The sequence below is a fragment of the Vipera ursinii genome, assembly GCF_947247035.1.
Source record: "Vipera ursinii genome assembly, chromosome: 4".
NCBI lineage: Eukaryota > Metazoa > Chordata > Lepidosauria > Squamata > Viperidae > Vipera > Vipera ursinii.
The window spans coordinates 88,770,238-88,793,003 of record NC_139514.1 but is presented as its reverse complement, the minus strand read 5'-3'; the positions used below and the strand labels follow the sequence as shown (position 1 = coordinate 88,793,003).

The window sequence follows — 22,766 nt, the reverse complement described above, 5'->3', positions numbered from 1 at the left end:
CTACATAGCATGTATAACTCCAGGTTCTGAAGAAAAGTTATAATACACTTTGTGCTGAAAAGATTTTTAATTACTTTGCTCAGCTAATACTCAGCTAATAATAGTAAAATATTTTCTCTACTTAACCTGTTCAGGCTTCAAAAGAAATTTGCTTTTGGAATGTCTGATTGCAGTAATTCAAAATCCTTACTAACCTGGGAACAAAGGTCTATTTGAAAGGTGGTGATGGAGGAAATTCATCTGTCTTTTATTTAACAGTGCCTAAACTTGAATGATTATCGTAGTTTTGTCTTTTTTTTTAAAAAAAAGAATTCTAAGCAATAAGAACAAATGAAAGAAATTGCTTGAAAGAAATAGAGATGCTTCTTCCATTCAGATCTCCCATAATAAATAGAAGGAGATCTAATTTAAAGTGCCTTTGTTACAAATAATAGATTTAGCAGAGGGGCTACACTCAGATATTTGTAAGTGATCAAAGGAAAACTAAGACTCCTTCAGCACAACAAGTTTCAACAGAGAGTGCTCTTTGTAAATAGTGACCTGTATGATCAGTTCTAGGACTCTTAACTGTCATGTGACTTTGCTATATTGCAATTTAAGTGCAAGTAATATTATTTGTACTTTTTATATAGAGCTTTTAATTGTTTAATAAGATTGCTTCACAACTTTTCAGCATTGTTGTAAGATAAAGCCATCTTATCCTCATCTTTTAAAAAGAGGTATGTAGAAGGGATAAGGATCACAGCACATGATTTCATAGAAAACTCAGTGCCCAGCAAATGTTTAAATATTACATGTTGTCTTGAATCTAAATAAAGTTTGAGCTAATGTACCGTATTAGGTTGTATTGATGATCCTTTCTTGATACAGTATATCAGTACATTAAATTCCCATTAGCATATTTTAGTTCTTCCAGATCTTTAGCACCTGGAAATAAAGTCTCATTGAATTATACAAAATTAATTCCTTAGTAAATACGCATTGATTTTATTACATTTCTTTTTTACTTCTGAGTCAAACGATTTCATTTTGCTGGAAGCTCTGTGATTCTGCACTAGTTTACCGGTCATGGTTTAGTTGTTGCACAGCAGTGTCCCCTAAAATCACCCAATGCTAAATAGATGGAATACAGCTTTCCCTAAAAGAACCTCTCCTATTGATACAAAAGAAGAATTTTATTATATAAAAATTTTATTGCATAAAATTACATTTTACTGGGGAATGAGGGTTATATCACAAATTATGTGACTGAACTGTTAGTAGAGAAAAGCAGTCTATTGTACAATAAGAATAGCATGGTATAGTTTGTTCAGAATCATCACATTTAGAGTTCTTATTTTTCTGAAAAATAGATTGCTTCTGTGCTATCTTGTCAATATTTCAAGAGTTTCATTAATACTATATTTTTTCCAGGTTTTATTTCTTTTCATAAAATCTTTAAGGCACAGAGGAATTGTCACAAACGTTGCCATGAAACCCAATCTGAAACAATGGAAACAAGCAATGCTGTTTGGAATATTTGCCTGGGGGCTCCTGTTCCTATTTATCTTCATATATTTCACAGATAGCAACACCACTGATGCAGTTCCTAGTTCCTTCTCATATGTTGAGACTAAAAGACTCTTGCCTATTCAAGGCAAACAGAGGGTTATCATGGGAGCAATTCATGACACACCCTTCTCCGAAACAGTCAACGAGATGCTCTTTGACAAAGATGTCTTAGATTCATTTAAGTCAGAGACTGGGAATACTAAAAAGTGGACTGCCTTAGATAACAGTTTTGAAAGTGAAGAATTTTTTCCTTCTCAGTTAGGAAGAAAATCCAAAAGCAATTTTCATCAGAGGAACGGTGATTATTTATTTGCTGCTGGTCAGCCTCAGTTATCAAATAATGTTCAGCGAATAGTGAAATTAAACTCTCCACAGGAGGAGGTTCAGAAGAGGAATATTTTACAGAATACTTGGTTCCCTCAAAAGAAGATAAAGAAAAGGCACATAAATCACAGAAGAAGAGAACTGGCTGAAGAGTCCCATGAATGGAATGAAATCTATTCCACAATGTCAAAATCGCTCCTGTTCAGGCTTTGGAGGGGGGATGTCTCCTCCAAGATGCTGAATCCTCGCCTTCAGAAAGCAATGAAAGATTATTTGAATGCCAATAAGCATGGGGTGAAATTCAGAGGGAAGCAAAACTCCCAACTGACTTCAGAACAGCTCTTCTGTGAGCTCAAGGCACGTGTAAACATCAGAACCATTGATGGTGAGGAAGCTCCCTTTTCAGTCCTTGGTTGGAAAAAACACGTCCCTCAAACTTCATTGAATAAATTATATCCTCGTGGATTTGGAAGCTGTGCTGTCGTTATGTCTGCTGGTGCCATACTGAACTCTTCACTGGGGCATGAAATAGGTGGGTAAAGATGTTTAGTTTATTTGAACTCTGGTATGTAGCTGAAATTCAGATAACCACATGTGGGCTATTTCTGTATTCTTTGGCCTTTATAAGATAAGGTAAAAGAAGCACTGGGTTAGACCAAAGATCTAAGACAACATCCTATTTTCTATAGAGGAAATCATATTCTTTTTCTGGGATTAAACAGAACAGCATTTTGTAGCAATCTTCCCATATTGCTATTCTCCAGCAATATGTGAGGCATACTTCCTCTGAACTGAGAACTAATATGCATTTGTCTCCATTTGAAGACAATGAATTTATAAATATTATGAGAAGGGGTTTTTTTTTCTTCCAGCACTTAGTTTCTCCTTTTTATGTGATCTTTTCTATCAACTCCTCATCCCCCCCCAACAAAAAAAAATTTGGGAACCAATGTATTTGGAGGTCTGTGGAGATTCTCAGTCAATCGGGTCGTTCAAAAGATGCTTTTCAAAATGCAACTGGACTTTCTTTCTTTTTTCCCCTTGAAGGCGTTTTGCTTCTCATCCAAGAAGCTTCTTCAGTTCTGATTTCAGTTAGATTTCCTCATTGCTGAATTTTGTAGTGTAAAAAAATCAAGCATGAGCCAACAGTTTCTGGGACTTAATTTTTAGGATGGCACTCTTGTCTCAAAGGTATATTTTTCTTCAAAAGACTACTGAACTGTTTTTTCCTTGAGGAGGAAGGAAAAAAACATCTTGCTTCTCATCCAAGAAGCTTCATCCCTGCCATCTGAACTGATTAAGCTTCTTGGATAAGAAGCAAAACATTTTCTTCTTCCTCAAGGAAAAAAAAAAGTTCAGTTGCCTTTTTCAGAAAAAAAACACCTTTGAGACACACTATCTTTGGTTCTCCCAGTAAGGAATCCAAGAATTAGGATGCCTAAATTAAAGCCTGTAATAAGCAGAATCACTTGCCTCCCCCTTTCCTCTAAATTTCATCAAGCCCACAATTTTTCTAAATATAATTTAATAATCTTTGTATCATATCGTACAGTAACAATAAGCAACTGAAGTAGCAAAAACTTCCTCCCTTCGCCTCCATTTTGCTGCTCATCTCCAATTTTCAAAATGGCTATGGGTTTGGTTGGGTTTGTTTTCACTGAATTGTATCTTATTTTTCTATAGAAAGTAAAGTGTTGAAAAATGTTAATTAGCTAACATCAGAAGTTGACAGATGAAAAAGTAATGAATTAATTCCCCTGACTAATAAAGTCATGTGGCCACAGAGAAATCTTAACATCTACAAGACAAAATGCTTAAGCAACATTTCATGTGTAACCTCAATAAGACACTTTATCCTGTACTTCAGATATGAAAAATGCTCTTTATAAATGCAAAATAAATTATGTAGAACTAAAATATAAACACTTTTCTTTAGCAATAATGCAAATCTATGTCTGTATCCACTAAGAAGTATGCAAAATTTGAAATACTCTGTGGTGCAGGTAGTCTTCCATTCACCCCTTGCCACATGTTCTTCAAGACAGAGAGAGAGAAGAGTTTCTCTATTATTAATCTCACAAATACTAAGTTGTCCTATGTACTTAAATATGTTTTCTTATTTTTACCTTTACCTATCCTTCTTTATCTTAATGCTTATTATTCTTTTCTCAAAAACTAAAATGTTTGTGAGCACTATCTAGTTATTTCAGTAGGCATCTCTGCTCAGCCTAAGAGCCATGCTGTCCTAGCACTGAAAGTTGAAACTGGGTAATATCAAATATTAAGGGAAGTCCTACTGGTTTGAAAAATAAAATAACATAACCGTTTCCCCTTTTCTCACAGTGTGCTGCTGCTGATAATAAAACAATTCAAGTTATAGATTTTTTACAATGTAGTTGCTCACTATCTCATTTGTATGTCCCTACTCCTAGGAGATTCAATGAATATACTGTACATTAATTAAAACATTTTCTAAGCCAAGTTTAGTTTTAAGGGTTTTGAAAGAACAATGACAATTTATTATATACTGTAAATACATGCACCACTTTTTTCCACTAAGCTTTGTCATTTAAACAGAATTAACAGTTTTGTCTGAAGGGTAACCTTCCTGGAATCTTTCTATTTAGTATGTTCACTACATTATGACTCATCCTTTATTGAAAATGTTTCTCTTGCCTTTGTGGTGATACACATTTCCTTCTCTTCAAAATATTCATTAAACATCCCTATATATATGCAGATAAAGATACCAGCTTGCATATGGAAGAGACCATCTTGAATAATACTTGGCTGAAAAAAAATCTTCCAATTTCCTGAAAGTTTTCTTCCTCTGGAAAAACAAAATGCTTTTATCTTGTATCGCACTCTCAGATATATGAGAATTTATTTTAGTGATGCTTATGAGGTTTGTTTATTTTTGTGAAGCAGTGGAAGGTACTATGTTTCATCCTGTATCTCTCTTGTCATTCTGTGGCCCCCTGACTGTCCTCCTTGATCTGAGAAACCCCCATGTGGGGAGTTGCCTCTTAATGTCTTTCTCTGAGATGTTTTTGAAACATGGGGATTAGAAAGGCTGCAAACTACAGAAGACATCATTTATCATGAAAGTGGGACATCCCAACACAACTTCAGAAGCAATTTCTTTCCCATTAATTTTGTAAGATTACAGATAGTTCTTGACTTACAAACACAGTTGGCAACAGAATTTCATTGCTAAGCAAGACTGCATTTATTAAATGAGTTGCACCCAATTTTATAATCTTTTTTGCTACAAGCAAATCACTGTAGCTGCTAAATGATTCACGCAGTCGTTAAGCAAATCTGGCTTATACATGCCTGTTATCAACGTTCGAATTTTGACCACATGACTGGGGATTCTGCTGTGGTGATAAACCTGAATTGTAAGTCACTTTTTTCAGTGGTTGTAAATTTGAACAGTCACTAAATGACTAGCTGTAGTGAACATATTTCAAAGAAAGTCTTAATCACAGTAATATCTGAGAAATAGACATACTATGGATAATAATCTAAAATAAATATGATTGGAAGTGTATATCTTGATGTGGGTATTTCCCCGTAATTGCAAATGCATGTATTCACTATGGAATACATGTGTTCCATTTTTGTAGTTATTTTACTATGCCTGCTGAGCTTCTTATGGGATCTGTGGATACAGGAAGTTCAGCTTTCAGTCAGATTTTCACGTTGCACTTATGAGCTAACTATGTGTCTATATGAAGCAATGGTTATTTTGCAAACAAATGTTAGTTATAAAACTGATGCTATCATATCTAATTCCTGGCAGCCCATAGTCTTCTATTCTCTTCTTTTGCTTTGGTAGAGTCCTAACATTCATTAATTTATAGAAAGTGACATTCTCAGTGTTCTCTTCCCCCCATCACCACCCCATAGCCCACTTGCCTGTCTGCCCCCCTCTTAAAATAGTGTTCTGTCATTCCAGACGTAGTGTTTCACTCATTACCTGCTCTGGACAGTTTCACTTATATACCTCTAGGCTGCTGATGATAGCAATAATAATAGTAGTACATATAATTTTATCTGCCACGTTTCAGATGTTTAAAGCACATTTGTGATACATTTATCTCAGCAAATAATGAGAATAAGCTGCAAAATATTTAAAATGGATTTTTCTAGTGGCAATCCATACAATACTCACTGCTTTCATATTTCTCTTTTCTTCATGAACTATCACCCCTTTTGTTCCTTTGTCATCTCAGTGTTAATTCTTTACTGTTTTTTCTACATTGGGCCACTGTTCATTTCTTTTCTCCTTTAGTTACTGAGAAAGGAATGCACAAAGGAAAAGGACAAATGTTTTATTTCTTAGTGCATATATATTTTACATTCCTGCCTGTATATATGTTACTTCTGCTAATGCTCTCTTACTTGTTTATTTAAGGTATCCTGCTTTATCTCACGTCAGATCTCATGGGGACATAGGTTCAAACCTTACAGTTTTAATATGCAATTTTTTTACCATATTTGTGTTGGTATTTATAAGAAAAGGCCCCCTACTTTACTAATTTTTCTCACTTTTTTGTGGGAGAGGAAAAGATGAATGATAGGTGACAAAACATGAAAAAGGACATAGAAGTGGAAAATACTATCATCTGCACCTCCTATAAAATACCATGAATTTATGATGGCATGATGTTACAACAAAAGTATTTTTTGAAAACTCCCTGTATCTTACAGTGGAACTGTCAGCCCTTCAAGGTAGTCCAGGCAAGAAATCAGCATTATCAGTATTAACACTACTACCTTACTATTGCCCTGCTTTGGCTCTTTCTCTTCCTGTCTCCCAATTACAGGAACATTCTTTCTCCTGACAGCTATATTAGATTGATCTAGTGCCATCAAGCCAGTGACAACCCTTAGTGAACACATAGATTTTTTCTCAAGGAGAATCTGATTCCAGCTTGGTCTTTTAGTTCTTACAATGGTGCACCCATTGTTGCTGTAATCAAGTCAACCCAGCTTGCTGCTGCATGTCCTCTTCTCTTTCCTTCAACCTTTCCCAGTATTACAGACTTTTCAGATACTATTCAATCATTCCAGGCCAGTACAGAATTGTATCACAGCAGGATAGCAGAATGCTGTATGGATAACTGAATTGTACCTGATGATGAAATGAACATTGCCAAGATATATCCACACTCTCTCATAATCTAAATGTTAGCATAGTAATTCAGGAAACAGCAAAAATGTATTTGAAGATAAATATACAAGATGCATAAAAATATTTATATATTAGGAAGTTCATTACAACTGAGTATCTCTTCAGAGCATAGCTTTTAAAACAATAGTGAAAAAGGAAACCATAAATGCAACTAGTTCTGCAACTAGGTATTTGCATTTATTGTCTCTTTGCGAAAACAATTACGTATATATGACAATAGAACCATATTTTCATGGATTGTTAATTTTTCTGTTCTAATTTCAAAAGCTTAATGAAATTTCTATTTACATGGACTGTTCACATTTCCGTATTAATTTTAAAAGCTTAAATATTTGTCTTGGCTTAGATTGTTCTTTGTACTGAGTGAATTTAAATATTATAGTAGAATATAATAGAAAATGAGCAGTGTGATGGCCTAAAGGTGGAGCTCTCACCTCACAATCAGGAGCTATGAGTTCAATCCTAGGTAGCAGTAGATATTTCTCTCTCTGGATGCAAAGAGAATATACTGCTGTGAGCTCCACATAGGTGTCAGGAAGGGCATCTGGCCATTAAATGCTCAGCTCCATTCAATCGCCCTCACACCATCCTGATGCAAGGGATTACAAAGTTGTTAAAAGAAAAAAAAAGTGGAATATAATAAATCTATTTGTGCTTAATACCTGCAGATCAGGCATGTATACTGGAATCTATTTAGAACATAGTAGTATCTACCTTTAAATACGCATCTGTATGATTGCACATGTATAAAAACTCAAATAAATATAACTTCTTTCATACTAGATTCTCATGATGCAGTTCTGAGATTCAATTCTGCTCCTACTAAAGGCTATGAAAAAGATGTTGGAAATAAAACTACAATGCGCATCATTAATTCCCAGGTAAATCTGTTGAAGATCGATAAATATATATTATTTTCTAGGAGATATTGACCTTTTGTAAGCAATATGAAATTTAATAAACACACTTCTAAATGTTTACATGTATCTCCATCCATATACTCAACAAAATTTCTTTAACCACTCTACAACATAATTTTAAAATGTATTATCTAAGTTATTAGGTGCTACTGTTTGAGTAAACTCATATTTTATTTATTAATCAAAAATGGATTCTGCTCTTAGATAGTTGATAATCATCAATCACATGTCTATTAGCTTTAGTGTAAAATTCTGTTAGGATTGTAAATAATAAACTTCTACCCTCATAATATGTAGGACATTCTTTTAATTTTATATCCTAAGGATCACATTAAAAAATAGAAGAGGAAAATAAACAGGAAAGCCAGACACAGTGGCATTTGTTGATTTGTCTGTCCTTATCATCTTTATTATTTCATTCTTTATAAATTGTAACTTAAGTAGACAACTTCATTTTTTCTGCATTTTAAATATACAAATTTATGCTTCCTAGGCAAATAATCAGGAGAGATCTTTTGGATTGTATAATATTCCAGATAAATAATTCTTGTCTTTAAAAATGCAGGAAAAAATGGTTTGGAGAAAGATATTTTAAATTAGTTAGAAAGATACTTCATGGAGAAGTAAATCTGAATTTTTGAAATTTAAAAATGCCATGGGATGTGGAAATCGGATGGAATGAATATAGAATTTAGTACATACTGTACTAGCATTAAATATTCAGACTGTTACACCATAAGAACTCGCGGGAACTAGACAAAATAGAGATGACATAAACCAGCAAAGTTGTAGAGAGTGGAATGAAGCCAAGAGCTGTAATGATTAGAAATTCATGACCAAACAGAATGAATACTCCTTTTTAAAAACCTGCAGCACCCTCTTGTGGCAGGTACATTATTCACTTCAAAACAAACTTCTATTTGTATTCATTTTCAATTTTGTATTTCTTAACTATGACTTGCAGCTAATAAATTCCCCGTTCCTCAGGCCATAATTATTTCTTAAATACTTGTGGGAAAATATTTCATGCCTGCAGTATCCCCGTACATAAGCTGAAAATGACTTTACATTTTTTTGTATAGGATCTCACCATTCTTGAGCATACAGGAGTCCTCACTTAACAACCACAATGGGGCCTGACAACTCCATTGTCATTAGGTGAAACATCACATGACCACGCTGCCCTTATGACATCACTTTTGCTTCCATAGTTAAGCAAATCACCACAGTCATCAGTGACTGCTACTTCTTTTTGACTTTTTATTTTTCAGAAGCCAATTGTGAAGTGCACATATAGCAATCATGTGACTTGCAGGATGCTGCAACAGTTGTAAATGTATCTCCAGCTGTTGTAGTTTACCAATAGCTAGCATTTTAGCAGTGACAATTTTTTTTAAAATCCCATTTATATCCCGCCATTCTCCGAAGACTCAGGGCGGCTTACAATCTAAAGCACAAATCAATGTGCTTAGCAATAGCCTTCATTCTATGTATATGCCTGCTTATTAGGGCTTTTGGGGGCCCCCAAGTGACATTATTACAAAGTCAGCTTATTGCCCCCAACAATCTGGGTCCTCATTTTACCTACCTTGGAAGGATGGAAGGCTGAGTCAACCTTGAGCCTGGTGGGACTCGAACCTGCACTAATTGCAGGCAGCTGGTGTTACTTAAGGAGGCATTAGCCCACTGCTCCACCAAGACAATTACTGATTGAAACCTACAAGAAAAATAAAAAAACTGATTTATTCTAGGTAGACAGCAGCATGTTCTTTGGCAAAGCCATTCTCCATTTCTTTCTTTCTTGAAAGTGATATGACAAGACTTACCTTCTGCTCTACAATGGTATTCTACATATGGTGTGTATGCAAGGGTACTTCAAATTTCTTTTCGAAAGTGTAAAGTGCATTTAAACCTGATGACAGAGGAGTTGAAGGGGATTTTAAACTAATTTCTAAGCTAAACTGCCAGATAATGGTAAGAACATGGAAGAGAAATAAAGTTTGGAATATTTTTAGTAGATATGTGTTTCTTTGCATTTAACAGATTCTTACTAATCCTAATTATCATTTCATCGATAATTCCTTGTATAAAGATGTTATTTTAGTGGCTTGGGATCCTGCTCCTTATTCTTCAAATCTGGATAAGGTAAGTCATCAGTTATTGTGTTGATGCCACTGTGTACTTTCTTTATTCAAAAGAAATGAACTTCATAGTCTTCCTTAGGGCTTTTGCCAAAACTGAATCTATGAGAGAAATTGTTAAACCATTTACGGATCTAGATTTGAATGTTTAAAATACTGAAAAGCAATGTTGTTTTCCATATCTCATTGAAATGTATTCCTAGAGCACAAAAAGAGTGACCTAGTGATCTGTCTGTATGTAGCTGAACTTTAGCATTTTTAAATATCTGCCTTTGGGGAACTTCTGTATTTCCATTTTTTTATGTTTTCTGATTCACATGTGCACATATACACAACTATTCTCTATTTATCCCACTATTTTCTTTCATGATAAGTAGGGTTTAGAAAAGGAGTAATAGTAAGCAAAAAAGAAAAGATGAAATAGACAGCAAGAAAGAAGGCAAGAAAAAGAAACCACCATTTATTATTCTATCAAGCTTGTTTCACCCTGCTTCCTAATGTGCCTTGTGTTTTTTAAACTTTTCCCATCTCCCTTTTTTAGGATATAAATTCACCACAATTTTCTTGAAATTTCCTTTCCTTTCAGTCCATGTATTTTTTCTTCATTTATCTCTTTTGCAATTCGGCTTTCATTCATTCTATTTGCCCAAACCTCCTCATCATACTTTTTCTCTACTAATCACCAACTCTTGTATTTATTCAGCACCAATTCATTTTTCATTACATCTCTTCTTGTTAACCATTATCCCATTCAGGTTTCATTCAACTTTTATGTTTCTTCAGAAATTCCATTTCACACTGTCATCTCATACCTATCTACCGTCATCACATACTTAAAATATCCATTTTCTCAGCTCCACTAAACACTTCATCAAATTCAACTACTGGTTTTTTCCCCATGCATGTAGAAATAAAATTAATTAATTAATTCCATTTGTATAGCTGTCAATCTCAGATTAATGACTCTAGGTGGTTAACAATCTGAGAAATATAAAAACAGAAAGAACAAAAGCAACACACATAAAATAGGGAATTTAGATATATAGCGATGCATGGGCTCAACCTTCCCACCTGAGCCCCAGGCAGAAGCAAGTCTTTAAGGCCTTATGTAGAGGCAGACACAGTAGGCCAATCTGATCACCAAGGGTAAGATATTCCAAAGGACAAGCACCATGGGGAAAAAAGGTTCCCTTCTGGATCCTGTCAGATGATACTTCTTAGTAGATGGAACCTGAATCATGGCTCTTTTGTCAGATCTAATGGGAAGTTGGGATAATTGGGGAGAGGCAAGCCCACAAATAATCTGGCCCCCGACCATGAAGGATTTTATAGGTTAAAACAAGCACCCTGAATTGCACTCAAAACAAAATGGCAACCTAGATAGGTACAGGGAGGAAGAACCATAGCATTTTAAATTATATCTGGGATTTTAAAATCTAACCTGCCAGGCTTATTAAATAAAGTTTCATCTTTTTACCTTAGAGAGAGATTCATATCACACATGGTCAAATTGCGCAAGTTTTACATATTGCTATAACTAGTGGTGGGATTCAAATATGTGAGTAACTGGTTCTCTATGTGGATGCTGCTTCCAGAAGTCCATTCTGGGCCTGGGCACCAAAAACTTAAGCTACCGGTTCTGCAAAAGTGGTGCAAACCAGCTGAATCCCACCACTGGCTTATAACCACTTCATTCATAAATCAAAATCTAGAAAAAATGTGTAGCCACATAAGTACAGAGCAAATTTTGAAAATGGAGTAAATATCTGATTAGGCTAAAATATGGACAAATAATAAAGTCACATTTTAATCATTCTTATTTTTCTTGAATATTTTTCAGGGTTTCTGCAATATTCTATCATTCTAAATTCCTGAAATCCTTTATCCTTTACTGCCCAAATATTCCAGATGTCTTTATAGGTAGCACCTGGTTAATGACCATTCATTCAGTGACTGTTGTAACAATGCTGAGTGAGTGGTGCTTATGATTGGCCCTCGAAGTTCTAGCCTCTGCAGCACACCCATGGTCATGTGACTGCATTTGGGGGCTTGGCAACTGGCTGAAACTTCCAAACGTTGCAGAGTGCTGCAGACATGTGCACCAGGAAAGTCAATGGGGAAGCTGACAGGGAAGATCACAAGTCACTCCTGCCCCTTTTTCTCCCAAGGAGCCTCCTAGAGCAGGGCTTTTCAACCAGTGGTACGGGTACGACCTGTGGTACATTGGCACCTGGCAGGTGGTATGCGACCATCCTAGAAAAGTGGTAGTGGGGAAGGGGAATGAGCTGAACCGGTGGTAGCACCACACAAGCCTGAGCGAGAGATGGCTGGAGCTGCAGGTCTGTCAGGGCTCAGCGGAAGAGCTAGGATCAGTGCCAGGCTCCAGCTGGAGTTCGGCACTGATCCTGGCACTTCTGAGCCCAGAAGAACCACCGATCAGCTGGAATGTTGCAACATCTCCAGGGTTTTGTGATTTACATTCAGATGCTTGGCAACTGATTCATATTTATGACGGTCACAGTGTCCCAAGGTCATGTGAAGTGACCAAAACCTGCTGCAACCACCCAGCAGACGGGGGCAATAAAAAGCAAACACCCCCCACCCCACCCCCTCTGCCAATCCTCAACAGAAATGCTCACAAGAATTAAAACCTCGGACAGGAGGAAGAGCACCGCCGGGCGGGCAGGCAGGTGTCTTGCTCATCTGTGGCTTGGGGGGCACTTTTTTCAGTGCCATTGTAACTTTGAACAGTCACTAAGCAAACTGTTGTAAGTCAAGGACTACCTGTACTTCATCACCTTTTTCCTTTTTTTTTTATTTGGTCATGAAGTTTTTGACACCTTGCTAGGTGACTGGTGGTACTCGGATGTTGCCATATCCTAAAATTGGTACAATGAGTGAAAAAGTTGAAAAGCCCTGTCCTAGAGAGCACGAGATCCCAGGAATCTCATACTCCTTAGTGCATTCATGCCTGCTGTACTCTCCAGCCATACTCCATAAAGACCATGTGTCCAGCCATGCCATAGTATCTCCTCCCCAGCTCAGCTTACTCCAGACATGTCAAACACAAGGCCCGGGGGCCAGATCTGGCCCGCAAAGTGGTTTCATGTGGCCTGTGAAGCCATCCTGGAAACAGTGAGGGAACGGCCCCCACTGCCTTGGCCCTGGCCCAGAGACCCTCCTTCTGCCAGAGACCCTCAGAACTGTCCCACTCCTGCCCAGGCCCCCATAGGCACCCTTGATGCGAATGATGTAGAGCTGGCTACGCCCACCCAGTAGACCATACGCACTCTAGCCACGCCCACCCAGTAGGCCACGCCCACCCTGGCCATACCCACCTGGCCCCCTGAGGGCAATCACAATGCTGATGCGGCCCTCAATGAAATTGAGTTTGACACCCCTGGCTTTCTCTATACCAGCCTGCTTGCAAGCCATTTGGCACTTGCAACTTCTTACTGACAACCTTATTGATTGTGCTTGTTGCAATCTTGCAAGAAGTCACAAGTCCAGTCACATGAAATTCTCACTTAACAACAGCATTGGCAACTGCAGGGATTGCTGTTGCTGACCAATATAGTTGTGTGACATCATGCTTTATGACTCCATCACTTAGCAATGGAAATTATAACCCCTCTAACCATTGTTAAGCAAGAACTACCTAAAAATGCTGCAGTTGGAATTGCCATTTGCTGGACGTGTATATGTGCAAAGTGTCATATTTGGGCCCTTTTTTTAATCTTACCCATTGGTATGATATCATTACGAAAGTGAATAATGGAATCTTGCACCAATAGAGAATAAAACACTGTATTTTTGCTGAACAGTACAGTCTCTAATTTTGACAGCATTTTCATAAAATTATAGAATCAAAGGGCTGGAAGGGATCTCAAAGGTCTTCTAGTCCAACCCCCTACTCAGGGCAGGAACCTTATACCATCCCAGTTAAATGGTTGTCCAGTCTATTTTTTAAAATCTCCAGTAATGGAGCTGTTATTTAAATATAAATAAAAATGAATAAAAAATAAGGTAAAAGATTTTACCTGAATTTCTCTCCGTGTGTCTATACATGTGTGGTGAGATAATTGTTTCCTAAGTCCTAGAGATACTGAAATTTGTGTGATAATAACAGCTTCCTAACCGATCCTCCTATCAACTACTAATCTATTGCAAGCAATGTTTAGAGGTTTATTTGTATTTTAGAATTACCAAGAAAGTGTGTCAAAATCTCTGCTCATTTTGCTGTCTTTTGTATCATAAAATATGTCATTAAGCAAATTACGTGGTCATTAAAAAAACCCATGTGGTCATTAAGTGAATCCATTCTGAATGAATGGGTTTTTTGCTGGAAAACTGACAAAAATGCCCAAAGCTGGCAAAAACCACAGTCACATGAATATGGGACATTACAATCTGTCATGAATTCAACCAAGTGTCCAAAATGCCATCATGTCACCCGGGGAGGCTGTGGGGCAGTTGTAATTTTGAGGATGGACCATAAGTAACTTCTGGGGTCAGTCATAATTTTGAATGGTCGTTAAGTGACTGATCATTAACTGAGGACTACCTGTAAATTAATAGTGATTAAAATAGTGATGGATTTTTAAGTAAAAGATGTAGCATACTGCTTCTTCTGAGCTATACCATGAATGCATTCATATTTACAGAGATGACAATATGATACTTTAGATAATTTTTGGTGTATGCTAAGCACTCTATGAAAAATTTTATTTTCAATTTTTTCCCCTGCTAGTGGTATAGGAATCCAGACTACAACTTGTTTACTCCATATGTACAGCACCGCAGTAAAAATCCAAACCAGCCATTCTACATTCTTCATCCAAAATTTATATGGCAGCTCTGGGATATTATTCAGGAGAACACTAAAGAGAAGATACAGCCCAACCCTCCTTCTTCAGGTTTCATTGGTAGGTATGTCTTATGGTAGATTTTCTCATGTGTTGTGTCTCTGTAAATAATTATTTATATCAGTTGAAATCTTGTATATCAAAATGGTAAAAATGGTTAAAAAATATTATAGAAACCGTTGGAAAGCATGTTGTTCAGTTGTTGTTGTTAGCTGCGAAGTTGTGTCCGACCCATTGCAACCCCATGGACAATGTTCCTCCAGGCCTTCCTTTCCTCTACCATCTTCTGGAGTCCATTTAAGCTCACACCTACTGCTTCAGTGACTCCATCCGGCCACCTCATTCTCTGTTGTCCCTTTCTTCTATTGCCCTCAACCTTTCCCAGCATTACACTCTTCTCCAGTGAGTCCTTCCTTCTCATTAGGTGGCCAAAGTATTTGAGTTTCAACTTCAGGATCTGGCCTTCTAAAGAGCAGTCAGGGTTGATCTCCTCTAGGACTGACCAGTTTGATCACCTTGCAGTCCAAGGGACTCGCAGGAGTCTTCTCCAGCACCATAGTTCAAAGGCCTCAATTCTTTGGCGCTCAGCCTTTCTTATGGTCCAACTTTCACTGTTGTTCAGTAGTAGGTGACATATCAACTGCTCTTATTTCTGAAAAAATAATTTATTATTGAAGTGTGCGCCACAACTTTTATTTATGGTGGACAAGAAGCTTTTACTTGGTTTCATACAAAGATAAAATATAAAACTAATGAATAATGATTAAAGTCATAAATCATCTTACCAGGTCACAGTTCAACTCTAGATATGAAAGTATTTCATACTCTGGCTTGGTGGCATTTGAGAATTAATGGAATATTTTAGCTTACGTAGCTGAAATTATAAATAAATTTGCATATAGGTGTTTCAATGATATTCACATAAACATCAGATAATTTATGAAACATGTCACAATTAAGAGCATGCAGATTAAAATATAGTGTCTACTTTCTAATATAACAAGATCTTCCATCTGCCTTTATGCCAAAGGCAGGACTTGAACTAGGACTTGAGCCTCCCCATTTCTAGCCAGGTGCCTTAACCATAGCACCAGACTAGCTCTCTTGCCATTAGCTGGGTCACCTTTTTACTTAATCTTAGTCTTATTTTTTCACTGTGTTTTGTGACTTACATTACCAGAGCCTGCAGATCACTAGTAGTGTCATTAGCATAACATAGCAAATTGTGGCCGGCATGACTAGACGCCAAAGGCGCACAGAACACTGTTACCTTCCCACCAGAGTGGTCCCTATTTTTCTACTTGCATTTTTACGTGCTTTCGAACTGCTAGGTTGGCAGAAGCTGGGACGAGTAACAGGCGCTCACTCTGTTACGCGGCACTCGGGATTCGACGCGCCAAACAGCCAACCTTCTGATCGACAAGATCCCAAGTAGCCTTGACAACTTGTAAACTGTGATAAATGAAAGTGATATTAGTGATGATTTCATGTTTGGTTTCCTATCTTAAAAAGAACATTTTTTCATAAAACTATCTAGTAATTTTTAATTAGACCCAGAATTGTTTGAGTACAGTATATACTGCAAGCAATCATGCCTTGTTTTATATACCATAAGTCCTGAGTTTTCATTTATTTGAGCCATAATGATTATCTGATAAAATAGTCTGTTGCTGAGAACTGTGATTGCAAAACTAAACATTAAAGCAACTTTAAAAAAACAGTTGCTGATGAGTCTGAAACAGACATTGGCTGTAGCATAAGTTGCTTTTTTGTTTTGTCTTTAGTTTCTGCAGTAACAGCACTCATGCTGCAGTAACAGCACTGGAAGGGAGGCAAAGTATATTTTATAATGTTATGTAGAAAAAAACATTTACAATGTGTAATTTCTTTTTATTTATTATTACATTTATATAACCACGTATTTCACAATGTTGACAATCTTTATTTTTAGGGTTAAGTTATCTGTTAGAAAAAGATTTTTTTGTATTCTAGAGAATGCATTATAAGTTTATAAAAACTTATCTTTTTATGGTAAAGTATTCAGAGCTTTTGCATCTATTGTAAAATGCCATATTTGAGTTTAAGAAGAAAACAATGGCTTTTTATGGATTTGCTATATGTAAATATTACAATATTGTCTTTTGCTAACTCTGCAGAACAGGAAGAAGAGGAACAATACAAATTGTTCCAACAAAGGATTAAATCATTTCAAATAAATATTAAATTTTCAGTTGATTAAACTGCAGTGAGCAATGAGCATTAAATATTTGCAAATATGGTATTGTAGGCATTAAAGTATTAGAAATTATATTGCTGCTTTATATTTTGCAAAAAGAGTTTGGATAGCTCAGCCGCAAGAAAATTAACACTTCTTACATTATTTATGCTACACTCCATACAAATCTTCTCAGAGAGGGAGAGAGATGATCTGCCTGAAAATATTCAATGGCTACATAAATGTTAAAGAAATCACATAAGGCAGCAGCCCGCAATCTTTTGGGCACCAGGGGAGAAGTTTTTCTGCGGACTGGAGGGGGCGTGGTTTCGAATGCTTCCTACATCCCATGGGGCTTTGCTTCTTTGTGCGACCCAGTTTCTGACATGCCGCAGAATGGTCCCGGTCCACGGACCTGGGGGTTGGGACCCCTGACATGTCATACATTGAAAGATTATCATAATCCAAACAGGATTATATGCATGCTTAACAGGTGGCTACATTTAAAAACCTCCAGTGATGGGGACTCTGTTGATTTTTTTTTGCTGAATTGTATGTTGAATGAGATGAAAAACATTTCAGTAGTCACCTTGGTCCATATCAGTAGAGCCATGAAAAGCAGCAGCAGCCCTCTTCTCATCTGGAAGAGATACTATGTGATGACTAAGAAGGTCAGAGGCCCAGGCCTATTGTTGTAGTATCAGTGGAAAAGAAGTAGCCTTCAGAGCCTCCTTATCATCCTTTGGTCTTCTGGAATTGAACCTTCAGCACATAAAGACCTCCTTATGAAGTTTTTCCTCGCTTTATTTTTAACATACAGTAGTTTGGTTTGTTTACATAAGCAGATACATGAGTGTGCACTCTTCCATAACACTATCTTACAACTGTGATGATATTATAAAACTAAAAAAGCAGAAAATCACTTTGAAAATCACTAATTACAAAGCTGGGGAAGGAATTGGAAATCCAGTTTTATTTCCAGCTAGTTTACACATGGGACTCAAGCATCTTAAGTCTGCAGTGTGGAAAACCCCTTAAACAAAAGAATTGCCTTTCTGCAGCCTCCAGATATTTTCCGACTATGATGTTGCTCCCTGAACACACACACACACACACACACACACACACACACACACACACACACAGGCATCTTAGCCAATCTACAGCCTTGGGAACAAAATCTCACCCTGAAACATTGTCATCTTGAGATAGATAGGCTAATTAAAGCAAGATCCAGGTAGCCCTCAGAGGTCCTCTATACAATTTTCATAGCCATCATTCCTGGAACATAAGGAGAAACCAAGAAAGCCTTGGAAGTCAATCCATTCATCTAGAGTTTATCCCAAGAAGCCAAAAAGAAGTGGTCCCTTGAGTATGGAACCTGCAGTCTCAGATTTTTTTCTCAAAATTATAATCAAGCCTGTCTGGGAAAAAGGGCCAAAATTCTGGGAGCATAATTTTCCAAAGAGACATTTCCAGAAAAATCTCTGTCGAACCACTATTGCCTGCATTCTGAATGAATGAATGACATAGGCTTCCTTGGGCAATTGATTAGCTACTATGAAGATATTACTGGGTTAGATGGGCCAGAGGTCCGATCAGAAGGGCACTTCCAAAGTTCTTACATCAGCTGTCATAAAGTGGATTATGTCCACTGGCTGAGCTGCTACAAAAAGGAGCAGCTGTTAACAAGTTGCATTCACTGTCAGGAAATGTTATCATTCTTGAAATATATTTATCAGTATTCAACTATGGAGGACAATCCATGTGTATGTGTTGTTGTTTCTTATGCACTTTTTAATGTGTTTTTAGCTTTGCTTTGTTCTTGCATTTTTTTCTGTTTTTGAGTTTGCATTTTAATTTTGTGAATAAAAATTAAAAAAAAATTGGAAGCAAAAGGAGCAGTTGGGCTGCCTGCCGCTGCCAGCAGTTTGGAAGTTCGATTCTCACCAGTTCAATGTTGGCTGAGGTCGGTAAAATGAGGACCCAGATTGTTGGGGCAGTATGCTGACTCTGTAAACCGCTTAGAGAGGGCTGTAAAGCACTGTGAAGCGGTATATAAGTCTAAATGCTACTGCTATTCACCGTCAGCAAATGTTGGTGCATTCTTAAAGAAAAAGGCAATTCAGGCACTTTTCCATGTACTGATATCCAACTGGATTATAAACAGATGGGTTAAACTTTATTTTTCCACATCTTTGTTTTTATCAGTTTAAATTCAAAGCATAATTGTTTACATACAACTAGTTCTCACCTTACAACTGTATGGAGCCTGCCCATTTCAGTCATAAGTTGTGATGTTTGTACAGAGGGTCACCCTGTGGACAACCTAATTTTACAATCTTTTTTGCAGCGGTTAAGCAAACCAATTGTTGGTTATGGGCTGCTTTTCTGCAAAAACATCAAAAAATACAGTTGCATGACCGTGGGACCAGTGGTGGAATTCAAATATGTGCACAACCGGTTCTGTGTGGATGCCGTTTCCGGAAGTCCATTCTAGGCCTGGGCAACAGAAAATTAACTACCGGTTATGCCGAAGTGGTGCAAACTGGCTGAATCCCACCGCGTGGGACTCTGCAAATTGCCATAAATGCAGGCCAATTGCCAAGCACTCAAAATGTGGTCATGTGACCATCGGGTTGGGCAGCCATTGAAAGATTGGAATCGAGTCATAAGTACTTCTGAAAAGGTCCATCATAACTTTGAAAGCTAAGCAGGAGATTTGGGATAGGTAAGAAGCAGTGGTAAACTTTCTACAAATTGATTACAATAACAGTTCATACACAGAGGATTTTTAAGTTTTAATCTTGCTTTTTTATTATTGTTTTACCTGTTAACTGTTTTGTCATTAATATAGTAGATAGATCACAGGTTAATAATTTGCAAATAGAATTAATAGTTTAAAAAATGAGTGGTGGAAGGGGTGGAAACCAATATTGTTGTAATATATTTATCAGTATTCAACTAAGGAGGTAATATGTGTATATGAGTTTGTGGTATTTTTAATGCACTTTTTAAATGTCTTGTTTGTTTTGTGTTTTTTGTTGTTTTTTAAATTTTTGGAGTTTTTTTATTTTAACTTTTGTTTAATAAAATAAAAATAGAAAATAACTTTGAAAGCTAAGCGACCAGTTGTAAACCGGGGACTTCTTTATTCAGAAGATTTACAGGTATTTGAAGGAAATGCTTATACAAAGACAGTGCATGCAATGGGAGCACTATGTCCATTTCAAAAGTTCAACATTTCACTGGATCACGTTTATCTTTAAAGTCTGATGAGAAAATTTAATGTCTTGTCAATTAAAAATAATGCAGAAATTTGCTACATTTGTTTTAACAAATCAAATGATTATGCTTATTTTGTAGCACAGAATTTAGTATCATATTCTACTTTTCATTCTAACAAACGGGTATGTTATTTTTATGCTTATATAGTACTTCATGCTCCCAAATTTAGCATCCTCCAGATTGGTGGTGACTCTGGTTTCTGATAGTTGCTTTTATAACCGGGTTGGAGCATGATTTTGTCTTGGTAACCAAACTATATATTAGTAATAGGTATGGTAAAATGTTTTTATCTTAAGTTTGTGAAAGCCAATTCCATTTAGAAATGTTTGTTTGACATTTGTATATGCCGCCATGAAAAGAAAAAGGGATTTGGTATTATCTCAAAGATGCTTTTTCACTAGGGAACTGGATTTTCTTACTCAGCTCTGACTGGGTGGTAGAGAATGGAAGGATTTATACTCCTTGTAGGCAGCTGGTCATTTGCATACTTTTAGAGAGTGATTGAGCCAGCTGGAGGTTCATCTGTGTCCTCAAAGTTACTAAGTAGTGCAAATGGGTGTGGAGCCTTCTTGGAACTGCTGATAGGACTGTGTTGTAGACTGGAGATAGGAAGGTCTGCCTACCAGCAAAGTTGGGAAAGAAAAAGAACTAAAACACATCAAGGAAGCTCTCAGAACTTGCGGCTCTCCCAAGTGGACCTTCATCAAATCCCAAAAAAGGCCCAGCATGAACTCTTCCATAACAGACAAAGAAGAAAATAAATGAAGAAACATAGTCATTCTATACATTGCAGGAATATCGGAAAAGCTCAGGAGGATCTTCAGCCAACACAACATATGTGCACACATCAAACCCAAGAATACACTAGGGCAGAACCTTGTCCACCCCAAGGATAAAATCCCCAGACACAAACTGAGCAACATACATCATCTATCTCCAGTCTACAATACAGTCCTTTCAACAACTCCAAGAAGTCTCCGCAACCATTTGCACTACTCAGGTGACCCTGACGACACAGATAAACCTCCAAGTGGCCTCAATGACTCTCTAAAACAGACACATCAAACTCGCGACAGTTTTGCCATTGCTGGCAATGGGGTGGGCTTGGCTTCCAGATGATGCATCCAGCCCACGGGCCGGGAGTTTGACACCCCTGCTCTAAAAGAATGCAAATGACCAGCTGTCTGCAAGGAGTATTAATCCTTCCATTCCCCACCATCCAGTCAGAGCTGAAGAAGCTTCTTGGATGAGAAGCAAAATGTCTTCAAAGAAAAACAAGAAAGTCCAGTTCCCTCGTGAAAAAGCATATTTGGAACAATTATGACCTGGATGACAGAGAATCTCCATAGTTATTGAGTTGATATTATAACTGCATATTACAGTCTGTGGTGAAACTGCAGTTATGTATGTACTTCATTTTTAGGGATTTTCATCATGATGTCCATGTGCAGTGAAGTCCATGTCTACGAATATATTCCCTCCATCCGACAAACTGATCTTTGCCACTACCATGAACTCTACCATGATGCAGCTTGTACCTTGGGGGCTTATCACCCTTTGCTTTATGAGAAACTGCTGGTGCAGAGGATGAACACAGGAATCAAGGAGGATTTGTATAGGAAAGGGAAAGTGATTTTACCAGGGTTTAGGTCAGTGAGATGCCGACAACGATTCTGGTTCCCATAAGAATGATATATTTCTTAAACAATGTGCAATAAGGTGCTATAGTCATACTGATAAATAGCAGAAATACTTGAAAAATTGATCGTAGACTAACCAGTCTTAAGTCTACAATGTGTAGTTAAGTAGCAGGCATGATGGAAATTCTTGTTTCTAGGGCCACTTATTTTTTCTTTCCAAGGTTTATTTTAAAGATGTAGCTTTTTGAGAAATGCAAAATATAGTGAAAATAAATTTGAGTATTTGTGTGGTCTGGCAGAAAACATTAAACATTTCTACTTTCATGTGTCAGATTAAAGCCTTTTAGATGAAGCATTTTATTAGTTTATTGTAATACAATAAAACAATTCTTAGAACAAAAATAAAAATGGAATGATAGCGAAAAGTTCATAGCCTAGGATTTCTATCCTTTCCCTCTTATAAAAAATTAAAAAAGAACAATCAAAAAGAACAAAAACTAGATATGTATTTAATACAATGAGCCATATTTTTGTCTTTATTTCGTCTAGTGCTAGAATATTGCATCCCAATCTTACAAGTATTTGTGCTAGTCTATTTTAAAAAGCATTAAGACTCTATTTA

The 22,766-nt window shown here is 36.9% G+C and overlaps 1 protein-coding gene across 1 annotated transcript; it reads left to right on the top strand.

Annotated features, from left to right (window-relative positions):
• Window positions 1-1,470: 1,470 nt before the first annotated feature.
• On the top strand, window positions 1,471-22,190 carry ST6GAL2 (ST6 beta-galactoside alpha-2,6-sialyltransferase 2; the record flags this gene model as incomplete). The annotated part of the gene is made up of 5 exons (XM_083363000.1): window positions 1,471-2,407; window positions 7,859-7,956; window positions 10,039-10,140; window positions 14,887-15,061; window positions 21,928-22,190. 5 exons carry the CDS (start codon window positions 1,471-1,473, stop codon window positions 22,188-22,190), a joined length of 1,575 nt encoding a protein of 524 aa, XP_083219126.1.
• Window positions 22,191-22,766: the final 576 nt, after the last annotated feature.